Raw genomic sequence first — 16088 nt, 5'->3', positions numbered from 1 at the left:
GAGCAACCAACAAAAATTATGCAGAACGAAAAATGACGCTGAAGATGGCACAACGCCGAAACCGGTTTGTCTCCAAACCAAATTTGACAAGGGATGACGGAAATTCGTTCCATAATACATCAAAAAAAAAATAATTTTTGTGAGCTGTCTGCAAATATTTTTTAAAGTTGGCTGTCGCTTCACCTGAACATTTGAAAAGAAATTCCAAAGAATCGGTGAAAAAGGCCGATGAAGATGACGATGCCGATTAATCGGTCGGACTATAGAGCTATCCAATGAATTTATTGGAACACATATAACACCCCGTGTTCCGTAAACCTCGTCCATGGCATCCAAATACTCCTACGACGTCGACGCTTCTCCGGATGTTGCATTTCGCTTCTTAATGCGAATAATTTCATCCCGTGTGAAGGGGAACTCCGGATCAATGGNCCTACGACGTCGACGCTTCTCCGGATGTTGCATTTCGCTTCTTAATGCGAATAATTTCATCCCGTGTGAAGGGGAACCCCGGATCAATGGCTTTTACATCTTCCAGAACTCTTCCCCATAGCACCAGCCTTTTTTTTCTTGCCCGCGAATTCACTTTGATGCTATCCAATTTTGTCTCTGAAAAGTAAAGTAAAATAGCAGAATCAGCTACAAATTTGATTAAGATAGAAAAATGTATTCTTACCCTTCGACGCCGACCATTGTTTACTTCGAAATGTCATCGGGCCCGGTCACACGGTCAGTAATTATCACGATATTTGGATCGCGGTCCATATTGATGGATTGATTGATCGCGCACGAATGCTACATGTTCAATATTTATCGCGTCAGTATTTGCATAACTTTTGTGCTGAACGCTTATTATGACGCAGGAAAATATGTTTCTTTTGTATGAATAATTTGCAGATAATGCATTCCACAATTATTTTAAAATTTCCCACGTTAATTAAAACTTTTTCCATTTGTTTTGAAAGGTTTTAAGCAACGAGAACGAAAGCATAGCGAATACGTTTTCGATGTTCGCATTATGAAGTACAAGATGTACTGACGAAATGTGTGGACCGCGTTTTGAAAGTGCTACACGCTCAATATTTATTGACAATATTGCGATCCGCGATCCAGATTTAAAATTTTTTAGAAATTTTGCGATATGGATCACGATCCATCAATACTGCATGCTACACCGTCAATAAATATCGCGATACTTGGATGACGTCAATAAATACTGACCGTGTGACAGGGCCCATCAAAGCTTAGCGATGCGCAGTTTGCTTTCTATATACGTATCGATAACCTTTTACGATACCTTTTGGGACATGCAACATCGTCAAAAATTACACATCCTAAATGCAAAAACGCGTGACGTATGGTTGCTTTGCAACTGACGTTTTGGAACTCAGCCAAACTAAAACTAAACAACGATAAATCGGTAAATAAAAAAACTTAAAATACTAGATATAAACTACATTTATAAATCTACAGAGCTGAACGAATTTCAGAAAACCCATAAATCATAATTAAAAAACCCGAAGACGGGAAGAAGGTCGCCGCTACGTATCTAAATTCAGGAATGAGTACTCAAAACACTCAGTGCTATAACCTGCAAACAACTTAAATCTACATAAAAAAAAACCGCATAGAAAAACATTATACTTAACAAAAACATTATACTTAGACAAAAGTTATTACTAAACAAATGTAGCAACAGACTGTTATAAAATATACCCGCAGATAAGCTCTGTAGGCTTCACGGGGTACAATAATGAAATTGCGTAATATTTTACTGAATATATATTTGAATAAATAAATAATAATAATAAATAATACTTTTTTCCCGACTAGATGCAAAGGTGGCATTTATTAACCGGGAGCTAGCGACAGTTTTTAGTGACTTATTTTATCGTCGATAAAAGTATGATAAGATTTTCAATATAATCACGTAAATTACGGAAACCAACCACTTACACCCAGTTAGCGGGACAACGCCTTCCTAGAGCATTATTATTGTGTAATAAAAAAATTAAAAAATAACCTTATTTTATCGTCGTTGGGCTTTTGTATGGTTATCAATTAACATTGGACGATGTCAAAAATTGATCACTTACACTTATTTAGCGGGACAATGGACCGCTTACAAGCGCGCAAAATTGTAAAAATTTTGGCGAAAATCGACCTAAGACATCGCATTTTAAATTTATCATGGACATAAAGTAACGTATTATACATGTAAAAATAATGTGCTTACATCTTATCCGCGGGACAAAGCTATTGTAAGTGATCGGCAAAGTCGCCGCCGCCCTTTATATAAAATGTGGGCAAAAATAGAATTATATACAGATTTAAATGAAAATTCGCTTCTTAGTAAAATTGAGGACGGTAAATTCAAAAATGCAATTCGTTTTTGGATAACTTTCATACTTTCACTGTAAATTGACAGTTGACAATTTGGGTTCTTGTGGCATTTACATACTAGGTAAGTACATATCGTTCGTTCTATTTTCAGAAGTGAGGTGTCAAATGACAGGGCTTGGCCTGTAGATGTGCAATAAAGTTTTATTTTTTTGTAAAGGCTTGCCACCAAGTTAAATGAATTAGATATTACAATATGGATATACAATGGAATGGTTTTGAAAATGCTTTACTTCTAAACGACACATAGAAGGGTTGCCACCTGTTTAAAAAATCAAATTCACTTTAATTAAGGGAATAAGGTAACGGAAATATGTACATTAGGCTGGGTCGATTTTGTATAGGGAAAAATAAAAGGCATTTGACCGTTTTGTAATTGTAATATTATGATGTCTTAGGTCTAAGCCAATAGTTCTTGGCCACGAAAGATTAATTTAAAACTTATCTTTAGCCCGCGCAATTGAATCAAAGTGTATGAATTTCGAAAATTAAACTTTGGCTTGTAATATCTATGGAATTCGTTAATTGTTATAAACAGGACGATATATCAAATTAAGGGTTATTAAATTTTGTACCTAACGTTCGTTTGTCATTTTTCAATAAGTCTACAAGTGATTAAGATACTAAGACAAAACTTACAAAAGCTATAATTTTCCCTTTTGAATTTTCAATTCTTCATTACTTCAGCAACACAGTGAAAAATGTTTCAAGATCGTGGTGAATGAAGTCAAACATGTATTGCCAAAGATTAGGAATTGTTTGATAAGTTAATAGTTTCAAGCATATAAGTATTTAGATACATTAACTTAATACAATTAGGGTGAGAAACGCCCATTTTAACTCCATTTACGCAGCCTTTGAAATTAGTGCGGATGGTTTCATTAGTCACCGAAGAAGCACGTTTTTCGAGGTTTCTAAATTTGCCGTTATATGAAAGTAACGGACGTGCAATAAGTGTTTAGATATAAATATTTTAGTTAATTCCATTATGTGACAAAAAGACTGTAAATGTAATAGTCTTTAACATATCCTGGTAAATCCTTTTGAGGACTCGCCACTTGGACGATATTGTTTTGCAGTCAGCTGGAACGAAGAAAGTTACTACCTGACACACTTTTCTGTACCCCGGTTCTTTTATTTAAAAGTTATTTATACAATTGAGAAATTTTTTTAGAAAAAAACTAGAGATCCAGTTAAGTTTTTCGATATAACTTTGGTAAATGTTACTCGACCGTTAATACGTTACGTTATAATTACCAAAGTCTCGCCTACTGTTACTGATTTATGATAATAATATGATGAAAATCGTTCAGATTATAAACAAATTATTTTAAAATAAAAAATGTTGAACAACATTTTTTGTAATTTTCCAATATTTGCAATTTTTATATTGTATGCATAGATATAAGTAAACTAATTAGTGTTTCTAGAAGTTGTGCCTGTTCAGTGTTTCCATAATCATTTGCATAAACAAAACCATAAACCGAAATTGTACCTAAATTTGCAAAAATTCGTAAACTATAGCAAATATTTAAAAAAAGATTAGAATACTTGGAACCAGCGACCCAAATGCACCCCAGCAATATTAATGCTGTTCTTTACATCTCTTGACTATAGGCCAGTGCAATTATCAAGAGAACAATTAAAATTTCGTTGGAAAAATATATATTTATATATATATGAAAAAATGCGAAGCACCCTCAACAAAAAAGATTGCCAAAAATTAACGGTAAGTCCAAGATCCTTAAAATTTGCACTGTACTAAAATTTGGTAGGCTACAAAACTGAATATCAAAATTTTGTCTAAAGAGGCTGGTGAAGAAGTTAGAAATTTTCGTCAAACTTTGCAGTTTTCATAATTTTGCATAAAGTCTGAAACTTGAATTTGTATTGTGTTTGTGTTGTGTTAGCTATATTTTCATAAAGAAATGATAAACGTTAAATAAACTAAAAAAAATAGCCGAAACTTACTAAAGTGTCGCCCCAGTTTTTATTTGGTTCAATGTATGTGTATGTCGGTAACCGATTTATCAATTTGCACCAAACTCAGTGCAATTATTGACCTTGGTATAAAAAAGCTACGTGTTGAAAATCTCCGAAATCAGACTAAAATTACTCCAACTTTTCACTTAAAAAAAAAAAACGTAAAAAACGTTAACAACGTATGATACATTGCTTTAAAACGTTGCACCACGTTAGATTTTGTATCCCAGCAGCTGAAGGAACTCATACATGAAATTTCAGATTTGTGCTCGCGACTTAAGAAAAAAAAATTTCACTAATAAATTCGAAGTTTCTGAGAATTGACCATATAATTGTACGAATTTTGGAAATCAAATTTTGAATTCGTAATCAGTGACTCCGAGAGTTCTTAGAAATCAAGTTTCATTACAATCCATAAATATTTTAAAAAAGTCATCTTGAATTTTGAAAACTTAATACCAGCTTCGGAATCACCGATGACGAATGCCCCTGGATACCATGTTTCAAAACAATCAATAATTTAAGAAAAATAGCCCACTATATTTGATCCGCCATTTTGAATTTTCAAAAATTTAATAAATATTTCGAAATCAGCGATAACGAAAACCCCTAAATACCAACTTCCATTGAAATCTGTCAAATACATATTGAGTAAACATTTCTTTCGTCCTATATTCTCGATTCGTCCCTATGTGCGGCGGCGACTTTGCCGATCACTTACAATAGGTTTGTCCCCCGGATGCGATGTAAGCACATTATTTTTACATGTGCAATACGTTACTCTATGTCCATGATAAATTTAAAAGGCGATGTCTTAGGTCGATTTTCGCCAAAATTTTGACATTTTTGCGCGCTTGTAAGCGGTACATTGTCCCGCTAAATATGTGTAAGTGATAAGTGATAACCGTACAAACGCCCAACGACGATAAAATAAGGTTATTTTTTAATTTTTTGTTACACAATGTGAAACCTCCTGACACCGAAAGGTCCCACGGTGTGATGTAAGTGTTGTTGTTTTTTAATCTACAGCAGTAAGTTTAAGTCCCCGATATGTTGTCTTTGACGATAAAATCGGCACATTTTTACTGTCGCTAACTCCCGGACTATTAACTTTTCTGGAATATTTCAGTTTTTTCCAAGAAGTCAACTCTTTGTACCCTACTATTTTCTTCTATGTTTATTTTCTTCAATAACTGAGCTAGACTCCCACTACCTTTAGTATTTTCCGCTAGTCTTTTCTGCGTATGTATTTCTTTGCATTTTGTCCAAGGCCTTCATATACTAACGCGCGTAAAACCTGTAGAGTTGCTCAGTGAGCTTAACATCGCGTTGAAACGTCTGTACTGAACATTCATCCAGTTCACTCTTCCAAACGAACTGTTGGTCCGTGTATACTTGGCATTACATACATCGTCTTTGGTTAAACAATTGAAGCGTGTATTCTTGCCACTACATCAACTTTGTCGCATTATCGCGGTTTTTGCAGGCAATAAATCAGCCATAAAGAATAACAGTGGAGCAAAAATGCCCAAGCCAAACTTGCTTTAGTATCGGGTTTCGATACGATTATTTGTTTTTCGATACCTACTCAGTATTTTGTTCAAAAGTATCGATACCATTGAATACGGATGGCAAATAAAATAATCGAACTTTTAAAGGCATTTTTTTACAGTGAGTTTTCGCAAAAACACTTCCATAAAAAATTTCTAATCCTCTTTTTAATTAGCCTTAAATAAAATAAAACGAGTGTTTTAGCGGCGATAATTATTTGTTATTTATCAAAGTTTGCAAAATCAAGAGATTTGATAAGCGTTTTGTTGTTAAGCGGTTGCGTTTTGAAGAAAAGCGCTCAGCAGACCCCGGGGTACCAACTTAATGACAGTATTTTTACGAAAGTCGGTAAGCCTTTGGGTAAACAGTTTTCATTTCCTCCCAAGCGTCGGAGATATTCCGCTTTAGTTCTTGGAATTGACAATTTAAATAAAAACTCATTTCTTTTAGTGGGCGCCCCAAATCATCATCTTTTCTTGAGGGGTCCAAAGATCGATGGGTGGATTTTAGAAAACTACAGAATTCATATTTCTTGAAAATATTTTTACGATTATTTTACAATTAATCGATTAATGAAACACAAAACTACGATACAAGTAAATCGTAAATTTGACAAAACAAAGATCGATTAATTTAATCACATGATTAATCGCCGCCATCCCTACCATTGACCGTAGCCGCGAAATTTGTTATGTAAATAAATGGATTTTATTCTGGGGTTCCCTCCTATTGAGTTAATTTTTCCGATTAGTATGTATATAATAAAATGTAAACATTTGCACTTTTCCCACATTTACATTAAACAAATTTAGCATCTAGCTAATGTTAATTTAATAATTTCGTTATATCTAAATATTTGTCTAATAGTTTTACCTACTTTATTAAATTTCAGTGGATGTATATTGTTCCTGTTGTTTTGCTGTTATTCATATCTGGAGCAACTAACCAGGATGCCTCAAAATAAATGTTTACTATTATTTTTAAAAAGATCTAAATAAATAAAATAGTTTTTTTGCCTAATAACAATTATATTCAAAAATTTTTTTATTGAGCTTGATGCCGTTTTTAATAAAAAAAAGTTGTGGAAAATCAACATATAATTTTCATTTTACTAGAAGTTATAGCTGCTATTTCGGAGATAACCAGCCCTATCACTGAATCCATCGTAGAAAAGTTACGAGTTCGAATGTCCGCAACGAATACGAAAGAATTGCTATCACTGAATCCATGTGAACTCGAAAAAAGTGCTGCCAAATTCAAATGTAAATTTTCGGCCATTCAAAGTCAGCTGTTGTGAAGTAAACAAAGCGTTTAAGCAAAATTATCATGTTGTAAAACTTCTTAAACTAATATTTTGTTAAAATGGATACCGTAGCTTGTGCGATCGTCTTAATAGATGAAAATTAGCAAGGGAATAACAAGGGATGCGAGTAATCCACTTGAATTAGACGAGGCTATGTGAGTAAAACTAACATTTTTATTTCAAAGGATTTTATACGTTTTTTTTTTTCTTTTAAATGTAGGTTTATAAAAAATTATAGACTTAACAAAGCTTCTTTCACATATGTGCTCGGTGAATTAGAGGAGGGAAGCGCAATTAATCAAATCACACGCCTGGCATCTGTGCTACGCTTTCTTTCGGAAGGCAGCTATCAACACGGTGTTAGAAAAGATTTTGATGCACCAATGGCTCAATCAACGTTTTCCGGTATTTTAAAATCCACACTAGCAGTCCTGCAAGCACGTTTATATCCTCATTGGGTAAATCTGAATATGACAGACGCAGAAACACAAAAAGCCAGTTTGCATGGAACGCATATAAAAATCGTTTCACCGAAGGAGGACAAATTTCTTTTTTATAATCGGAAAGGTATATTCAGCATCCAATGCCATGATTGTAAGTATATGCTTGCAGAAGCCAAAACTGAAAATTTTTATAAATTTTTATTTTATTTTTAAAGATTTGTGACAATGAAATGCGAATCAGGTACGTCAATGCACAATACCCAGGATGTAATCACGATTCTCACATATGGAATGTGAGTAGTGCAAGGTCCTTTTGTGAGAGGAAATATTTAGAAGGCGAGAGGAATTGCTTATTATTAGGTACATACAAATTTACTATGGATGCACGCATATGTTTGTATGATATTTATGACATTTTTTACAGGTGACGCCGGCTACAATGCATCCATGGTTAATGGCTCCGTTTCGTTCACCACAATTAGGTAGCCCAGAAAGTGTATACAACAAAGTACACTCAAAAGCAAGGAATATAGTAGAAAGAACTATTGGAGTTTTGAAAAATCGTTTCTGATGTATTTTAGGAGCTCGCGAACTCCACTACGAACCCTCAATAGTAAGCGAAATCGTGAACTTGGCAGCGGCTTTACACAACATTTGCTTGCACTACCGCGTTATAAATGATGTATCAGAACATGTTCCAGAACCATTGTCCCTCAGCGAAGCCCCTGAAACAGCAGCCACTAGCACTAATGAAGCCGCATCACAGATTAGGCAATCCATTTTGATGACACTTTTATAATAAATACTGATATTCATCTAATTAGCAAAATAAAATAAAAACTATTTGAAATTCATTTTATTTCCTTTATTTAGTTATTTTATTCACACTTAGTTTTTTTTATTTTTATCTAACAAATACAGTTTTCTTAGCTCTATTTCTAACATTTCTTGCTTTATTCTATTTTTTTCAGCAACCAAGTTTAAGTACGCAAGGTTATGTCGTCGCATTTCAGCAAGTTCAGACTTTTTTAGTTCGTACGTCTTATCTGTTAATCGACACAATCGGCGGACACTTGATGCAATATCCTCCAACTTCTCTTCCTGACGTTTAAAACGCTCTTTGCTTTCTCCAAAAAATTCATATTGCATCTGTACTTGCTCTCTCAGTACGTTTAATGTTTCCGAGTCCGTTCGTTTTTGTGGAGTGGAAGTACGTAGTGGCAGTGATGAACTACAAGCTTCCGACACCATGGACACATCAGCATCGTTTTCCGGGCCTTTTTCCTGAGGATCTTCAGGTAGTCCGACACTAACTGTATTTTTGCCGCCTGAGGTGCAGACTTGTAACGCTGCCCGCTTTATCACTCCCTCCTCCAAATCTGTAAAACTATGCTGCCGATTTCTTCCGCCCCCCGTAGCTGTCTGCTCCCTTTTATTTTCCATGAGCTTGCGTTTGACATAGCACTTCCAATCACACCACACCTAAAATATTTAGAGTGTTTAAACACTTTGTGACCTTTTACATACTACCCTGCCCACCTTTAGTTGAAATATTTCTGCTTCAAGATTGTATGAACTAAAGGTGTGAAGTGTATGGACTAAAATTACTTACTTTTTTCCACGTAGACACATCTTTGATAGGCGGCCCAATACTATTCGGTTCTTTTGCAACGTTTTCCCAAAATGAAGTCACTTCCTCCTTTGAGTACCTAGTAAACCCTTGTGCTATATCTGGTTTCCCATTCAGCATTTCCAGCAAACAGGAATACTGTTGTCGCGTCGTCACAATTTTACACCTGTGAAAAAACATTTTGAAATTTTTTTTTACTAAATTTGTTAATTTTATCAAATTTACTTACATTGTATTGGTTCGATTTGCTTTTTCTTGTACTTTCTGCTTATTTAAATTTTCTCCCGCCAAATAAAACTCGTAGAAAATTTGTTCGATTTGACATTTCGAGTGGGTTCAGTGAAAGCAGTCTACGAATTTCGAAATTAGAATTCGTAGACTCTACGAAAGTCATGTTTACGATGGATTCAGTGAACGCAATTTCGTAGATCCTACGAAAATCGAACTTACGTCGGATTCAGTGATCGGGCTGAATATCTCCTTATCAGACTTCTTCATGGCGAACTTAGCTCATTTGGTGAGACCAATGGCTTTGAACGCCGAAGTTGCGAGTTCAAATCCGAATGAACTCGATGAAGTAGTCTGATGATCAGATGTGATGATCTCCGAAATAGCAGCTAAACCTACTACCAAAATGTAAATTATTGCTGTTTTCCAGAATTTTTTTTATCAAAAACGCTACCCTCAATATCTTTAACATCGGATTAGCGAATCGTATTTGAATGTCAAAATTTTTTGAATATCGTCTTAGAGCTCAAAATGTGTATAATTGAAAGGTTCATAGGGGTAGTTTTTACCCAAGAAATATGTTGACATTTTTATCTTACCAAGCAATCGTGATTAATAATAAATAGAATCTGCAACTCAAAATTGACAAAATCGTGAATTTCAATTTTCAAATTGTCCAACTATCCCCAAAAATTTTCCAATGTTCTGAATACCATATACCATCCTATTCTATTTTTTCGGCCCTTTTCAATGCCATCAACGGAATTTCATTATATCTTTTTAAGTTCGAGTTATTATCGATTTTTCTCAAAAGCAGTATTGTTTGTTTCTAAGGTTTTTTACGACGGAAATGCTTTTTCGATAACTGATTTGTTTTTTTAATTATCCTAATCTTGGGGCAATGTTTTCATTACGCCGAATTCAAAATTTGAGATATTGCGAATGCGCAATTTGGCTTTGCAAATCTCTTTGTATGTAATGTTTTTTTGCATTTTTTCGAACAACAAAATTAATTTGTTTCTTAGGTATAATCATTATTTCATTGCGGTAATAAAAATAAACTGCGAGAACTGATTTTTTTGTAGGTAAAGTAACGCCAAGAAAGTCACTTTGTAGAGAGCCAATCAACCATAAAGTATTTTCCGACATTCTGGAAAAGGGTAAATTAAATACTGAAGTCCAATCTTGAAAATTTTTTACAATCGTTCACTCCTAATTTTCGGACGTATGTATGTACTTACTTATTGTATATTCTATGTATTCGAAGCTCTGAAATCAAGGTGAAATCAATCTGCCTTACCATGAATATTTGGTGAAAAATTTCACCGGAAAATTTAGCAATTGTTTTGCGATTTTATCTGTGCGAGTGACAGTTATTTCACAGGTAAATACGTTATACGATAGTGTGAACATGATTCGAAGTGAACTACTTCGCTTGGTGAATATTCAACATACGATAGGTGAACTGCAAAAGCGAAATGTGAACGAGTTCACACGGCATGAAAATTCATGATAAGGCTGAACGTATAATGTCGTCTGCTATGCAAAAACGGGGCATAACCTATAGCTCCTCTGAAATCCTTAAGAATACATTGAAATATTCGACTTTGATTACATATTTTCTCCTCTAAAACGATAAAATACGGAGAAATAATAATTATACCTAAGAAATAAATTAATTTTATTCTTCGAAAAAATTCAAAAAAAACATTACATACAAAGAGATTTGCCAAATTGCGCATTCCAGGGAAATGCAATTATTCGTGTTTTTAAGCAATTGGTTGAATAACACAAGAAATAGTGTTAGTGGATATTATTCATTGCAGAATATTCACACATATGTACTAACACTATTTTAAGTGCGGCACACAAAGCGAGAGCATGTACAATGACTAAGTTCTCTGTTGATATGCATTGGTGTAGTGCTCAATTCTCTCATTGAGCCATTAAACAAATTAGATATACCGAAATGACTAGGAGCACTAAGAAGCACCAATAGTTCAGTTGAGTCATTTTAGTGAATTAAGTCATTTTCGTCGTTTATAGCAACAAAACAGGTACAAACGACGAGAAAGCGACAGCATGCGAAGGCACACTAACACACTCTCACTTTTAGCTCAGACTTGTTTATGGTGGCGCCCACATGTCGCACAGTGTTGGAAATGAAATTGTTCCTTCAGTACGAAATCTATACAAAAACTATACTTTTCGACTGTAAATTGCATCGACTTTTTAATTTGCTCATATATTTTCTAAGTACATGCATACATAGATTCCCTTCAAGATCAATGATTTGATAGTATTCATGGGAAAGTTTATGTAGGTACATTTTACACTTTGAACATAAATGCCCTGTGGGGAAAATCTCTAGATCTGAACTGGTGCGCTTCTAGTACATTTAGACCCAGTACTGGTTCGCGATAAATCTCTTTTGCATGCAAGCAACTGGCGAATTTAACATGGCGATGTCCTAGGAAGTGTCAATTGGAATTGGAAGAAATGTGAATTTGGAAGAAATCAATTTGAAATTAAATTTGTTTGAATGATTGTAAGAAATGTACGTTTACATACCTTTAGCTGTAGCTGAGTTTGCAGAGGTGCGCGCTGTTATTTCTTCGATTCCAGACGGTCCCAAAATGTTGAAATGCTAACACAAATTTTAGTTTCGTATTACCAAGCTATGAAAAAGCATCTGCGAAGCGCAGAATAGAAGCGTATTTGAACGAAAAAGCCGCCGAACACATATGTATATAAAGTAAACAAGCCCCCCGCTGCATACCTTATTCGATAGTTCCGAAATAGTTCTAAATTCGACAAATAGGATCTAGTTCGTTCTGCATCCCTTTTTCTATAGTTCCGAACCATTTCTAAATTCGGCACTTTAGATATAGATTTCTAGTGAAAAAACTGAACAAAATTAGTTTCTTAAAAGTACCACTTTTCGCCGATTTCGGACTGGTGGGGATCTAGTTCCTATCGGACTAGTTCCTTTTTGGCGGAAAAGACCTAGTACGGAACTAGAAATTTTATTCACTAGTCCGCGGTTTCCCTGCAGGGTGTGTATGCACATATTTTAAGGTACACTTCTTAACAAACACATTTTTTTAAGTCATTATGTATGGATAAAGGAGACATCTTCTTTGAATTCTGTACTAAAGTTTGACATTTTATTTTTAGTATTTCAAGTGCTTATCAAAACTTTACGACACTCATATATTGACAAGATTGGCCATTTCGTAGAAATTTCGGGCTTTTAACTCGATTTCCTAGAAATACATGTTTTGAGAATGCCGTTTGTAGTCCGATCAATTTAAATGAAGTGCAAGTTTAATATAGCTGCGACTTATCGTTGGTTTTTAATATATATATATTTTTTTTTGATGAAGGTGTTGCTCATTTTCTTCGTTAAAAAAAAAAATCGCGTTTAGATAATATGACATTGACGGCAAATTCCAGCTGCTTTAAACTTGCTTTTTATTATATCTACTAAAATTGAAATAGAAAGCTCGAAAGTTTGTCGATTTTTTTAATGTTGTTCAAAGATTTCAACTTATTTTCATACAATTTTTGTTAAGGAATTAACTATATTTTTATAAACAAATAATTAGAATTAAAAAATAATAAAATAAATAGTCAACTCTAGTCAATATATGAGTGTCGTGAAGTTATGATATTTAAGAACATAAAGAATTAACGATGACACTGTTGCTAACTATATGAAGCTGATTTCGACATTTTGTTTTAATAAGATTTAGTATCGAAAATATTCTTTCAAAACTTGCCTAGGAATGTGAGGTTGATAGCACACCTTTTGCTATGTTATAATGGTTATTTCAAAACCTCTTTTCAAAACTTACAAAGGCAAAAACGAGAAGGCGAAGACAAAAAGATAAAACGAATTCCCGCAGTGAATTTTCAGAGCTACGTATATATTTATAGTATTCATCACAAAATTGTACTAAAAAGTATTGCGTAGTAAACGAAATTGTATCAACAAAGTACAATTGTACCAAAAATGCCAACACTGATGTAGAACAAAGCAGAACACAAATAATATTAAACTCATTGAAATTATTTTCAGCCTCTCACTCGACCAAATGAGTAAAATCCAGCTGGGTAGACTGTACTCGATAGAGACAAAAATTGCCGCCACAAATAAGAGTTAGTATATTTTGAGTGTGTTCTTGTCTTGGTGGAAATTACTCTTAGTTATTTTTTGAATTAGTGTCAGTGCTCATTTGCACTAATTTTTATGGATCATGAATAAGTACACTAATTTTATTAGTACTCAAAGCCGGTCTCTGGCGCATTCACAATATTTCAAATTTTGAATTCGGCGTAATGAAAACATTGCCCAAAGATTAGGATAATTAAAAAAACAAATCAGTTATCGAAAAAGCATTTCCGTCGTAAAAAAACCTTAGAAACAAGCAATTCTGCTTTTGAGAAAAATCGGTAATAACTCGAACTTAAAAAGATATAATGAAATTACGTTGATGGCATTGAAAAGGGCGGAAAAAATAGAATAGGATGGTATATGGTATTCAGAATATTGGAAAATTTTTGGGGATAGTTGGAAAATTTGAAAATTGAAATTCATGATTTTGTCAATTTTGAGTTGCAGATTCTATTTACTATTAATCACGATTGCTTGGTAAGATAAAAATGTTAACATGTTTGAATTCCTGGGTAAAAACTACCCTTATAAACCTGGTGATTTTTTTGAAATAGCTCGAGATAGCTTCCAATTATACACATTTTGAGTTCTAAGACGATAATCAAAAAATTTTGACATTCAAATACGATTCGCTAATCCGATATTAACGATATTGGGGGTAGCCTTTGGAAAAATGTCTTTGGACATGTAGGGCAACTCATTTCTCTACTAATATCATGAAAAGAAGAAAAGATTTTTTTTGAACCGGTCTAGTGCAACGAGTATCAGTAAGGTTTGTCCATAAGCGCTATATAAAAAGGTGGAACGCTTAAGTTAAAAAATAAGGTTCTTACTGAGTTTAATTTTCTAAATTTGTAATAAGCTATCTTTTGAACTTGAATTGGTATCCATTGCATTATATTAGGGGTATTCCAGATCCAACAAATACTGTCTAGCATGGTGCATAGATAGCATAAATAGCATGATTGGACAATTTTGTTATTGTTCGAACACATGAAATAACAACAAAATTATCCAATCATGACATTTATTCTATACAGGGTGTCCCAGAAGTAACGTGGCAAACTTTAGGGGAAGGTAGGTGGGGAGGTGAGCTCCCTGATAAACAAAAAATTCTCAGGTACAAGTGTCACCGTTTTTGAAATATTTAAATTTTTTTGAATTAAAAAAAAATCGTGGCTTTTCATGTATTTTCTTTAACTGCATCTACAAACCAGGCTATACTTAGTAAATTTTTTATGTAAAATACTTCCAGATAGTTGCTTCTCCATACTCAAATGCAATGTAGTTAAAATATATTAAGGAACCATCATAAAATTTTTAATTTTAATTTTTGATATTTTCTTCCCCAACTTTGACTATCTCTGGTGAAAAAAATGTACTGAGCTGTAACTTTATGTTACATAAAAAAATTGCTAATTTAATAAAGATTTCAAAAAGGTGCCACTCTTACTGTTTCGAATAGAAAAAAAGTTATAGCCGCTTTTGTGGGTACAGGACTGAGAGACGCTAGAATGTATTTAATAGATTTNCGCATTCACAATATTTCAAATTTTGAATTCGGCGTAATGAAAACATTGCCCAAAGATTAGGATAATTAAAAAAACAAATCAGTTATCGAAAAAGCATTTCCGTCGTAAAAAAACCTTAGAAACAAGCAATTCTGCTTTTGAGAAAAATCGGTAATAACTCGAACTTAAAAAGATATAATGAAATTACGTTGATGGCATTGAAAAGGGCGGAAAAAATAGAATAGGATGGTATATGGTATTCAGAATATTGGAAAATTTTTGGGGATAGTTGGAAAATTTGAAAATTGAAATTCATGATTTTGTCAATTTTGAGTTGCAGATTCTATTTACTATTAATCACGATTGCTTGGTAAGATAAAAATGTTAACATGTTTGAATTCCTGGGTAAAAACTACCCTTATAAACCTGGTGATTTTTTTGAAATAGCTCGAGATAGCTTCCAATTATACACATTTTGAGTTCTAAGACGATAATCAAAAAATTTTGACATTCAAATACGATTCGCTAATCCGATATTAACGATATTGGGGGTAGCCTTTGGAAAAATGTCTTTGGACATGTAGGGCAACTCATTTCTCTACTAATATCATGAAAAGAAGAAAAGATTTTTTTTGAACCGGTCTAGTGCAACGAGTATCAGTAAGGTTTGTCCATAAGCGCTATATAAAAAGGTGGAACGCTTAAGTTAAAAAATAAGGTTCTTACTGAGTTTAATTTTCTAAATTTGTAATAAGCTATCTTTTGAACTTGAATTGGTATCCATTGCATTATATTAGGGGTATTCCAGATCCAACAAATACTGTCTAGCATGGTGCATAGATAGCATAAATAGCATGATTGG

General features: G+C 33.7%; 3 protein-coding genes across 4 annotated transcripts in view; 2 read left to right on the top strand and 1 right to left on the bottom strand.

The window, feature by feature from the left end:
- Window positions 1–6965, top strand: part of LOC108360820 (ER membrane protein complex subunit 10-like) — a 16407-nt gene extending 9442 nt beyond the window's left edge. The window contains exon 2 of the mRNA XM_017613262.1: window positions 6827–6965. Within this exon, the coding sequence (XP_017468751.1) occupies window positions 6827–6898 (72 nt within the window). The 3' untranslated portion in view covers window positions 6899–6965. The remainder of the gene's footprint in view (window positions 1–6826) is intronic.
- Window positions 6966–7330: 365 nt separating this feature from the next.
- LOC108360822 (uncharacterized) lies at window positions 7331–8495 on the top strand. Its single transcript, XM_017613265.1, has 4 exons — window positions 7331–7392; window positions 7458–7831; window positions 7896–8040; window positions 8105–8495. Exons 1-3 carry the CDS (start codon window positions 7331–7333, stop codon window positions 7901–7903), a joined length of 444 nt encoding a protein of 147 aa, XP_017468754.1. The 3' UTR covers window positions 7904–8040; window positions 8105–8495.
- Window positions 8496–8549: 54 nt separating this feature from the next.
- On the bottom strand, window positions 8550–9970 carry LOC108360819 (uncharacterized). Of its 2 annotated transcripts, XM_017613261.1 has the most exons (3): window positions 9540–9970; window positions 9293–9476; window positions 8550–9162 (listed from the first exon to the last, which is right to left on the bottom strand). In XM_017613261.1, coding segments are annotated over exons 1-3 (780 nt in total). In that variant the 5' UTR covers window positions 9542–9970; the 3' UTR covers window positions 8550–8568. The 2 variants fall into 2 exon arrangements, with proteins under 2 accessions (XP_017468750.1, XP_017468749.1); XM_017613260.1 differs by having other exon boundaries at window positions 9293–9970.
- Window positions 9971–16088: the final 6118 nt, after the last annotated feature.

The sequence above is a fragment of the Rhagoletis zephyria genome, unplaced genomic scaffold, assembly GCF_001687245.7.
Source record: "Rhagoletis zephyria isolate East Lansing unplaced genomic scaffold, Rhagoletis_zephyria_1.1 Rzeph_scaffold_00635, whole genome shotgun sequence".
NCBI lineage: Eukaryota > Metazoa > Arthropoda > Insecta > Diptera > Tephritidae > Rhagoletis > Rhagoletis zephyria.
This window is presented reverse-complemented; position numbering and strand designations above follow the sequence as displayed.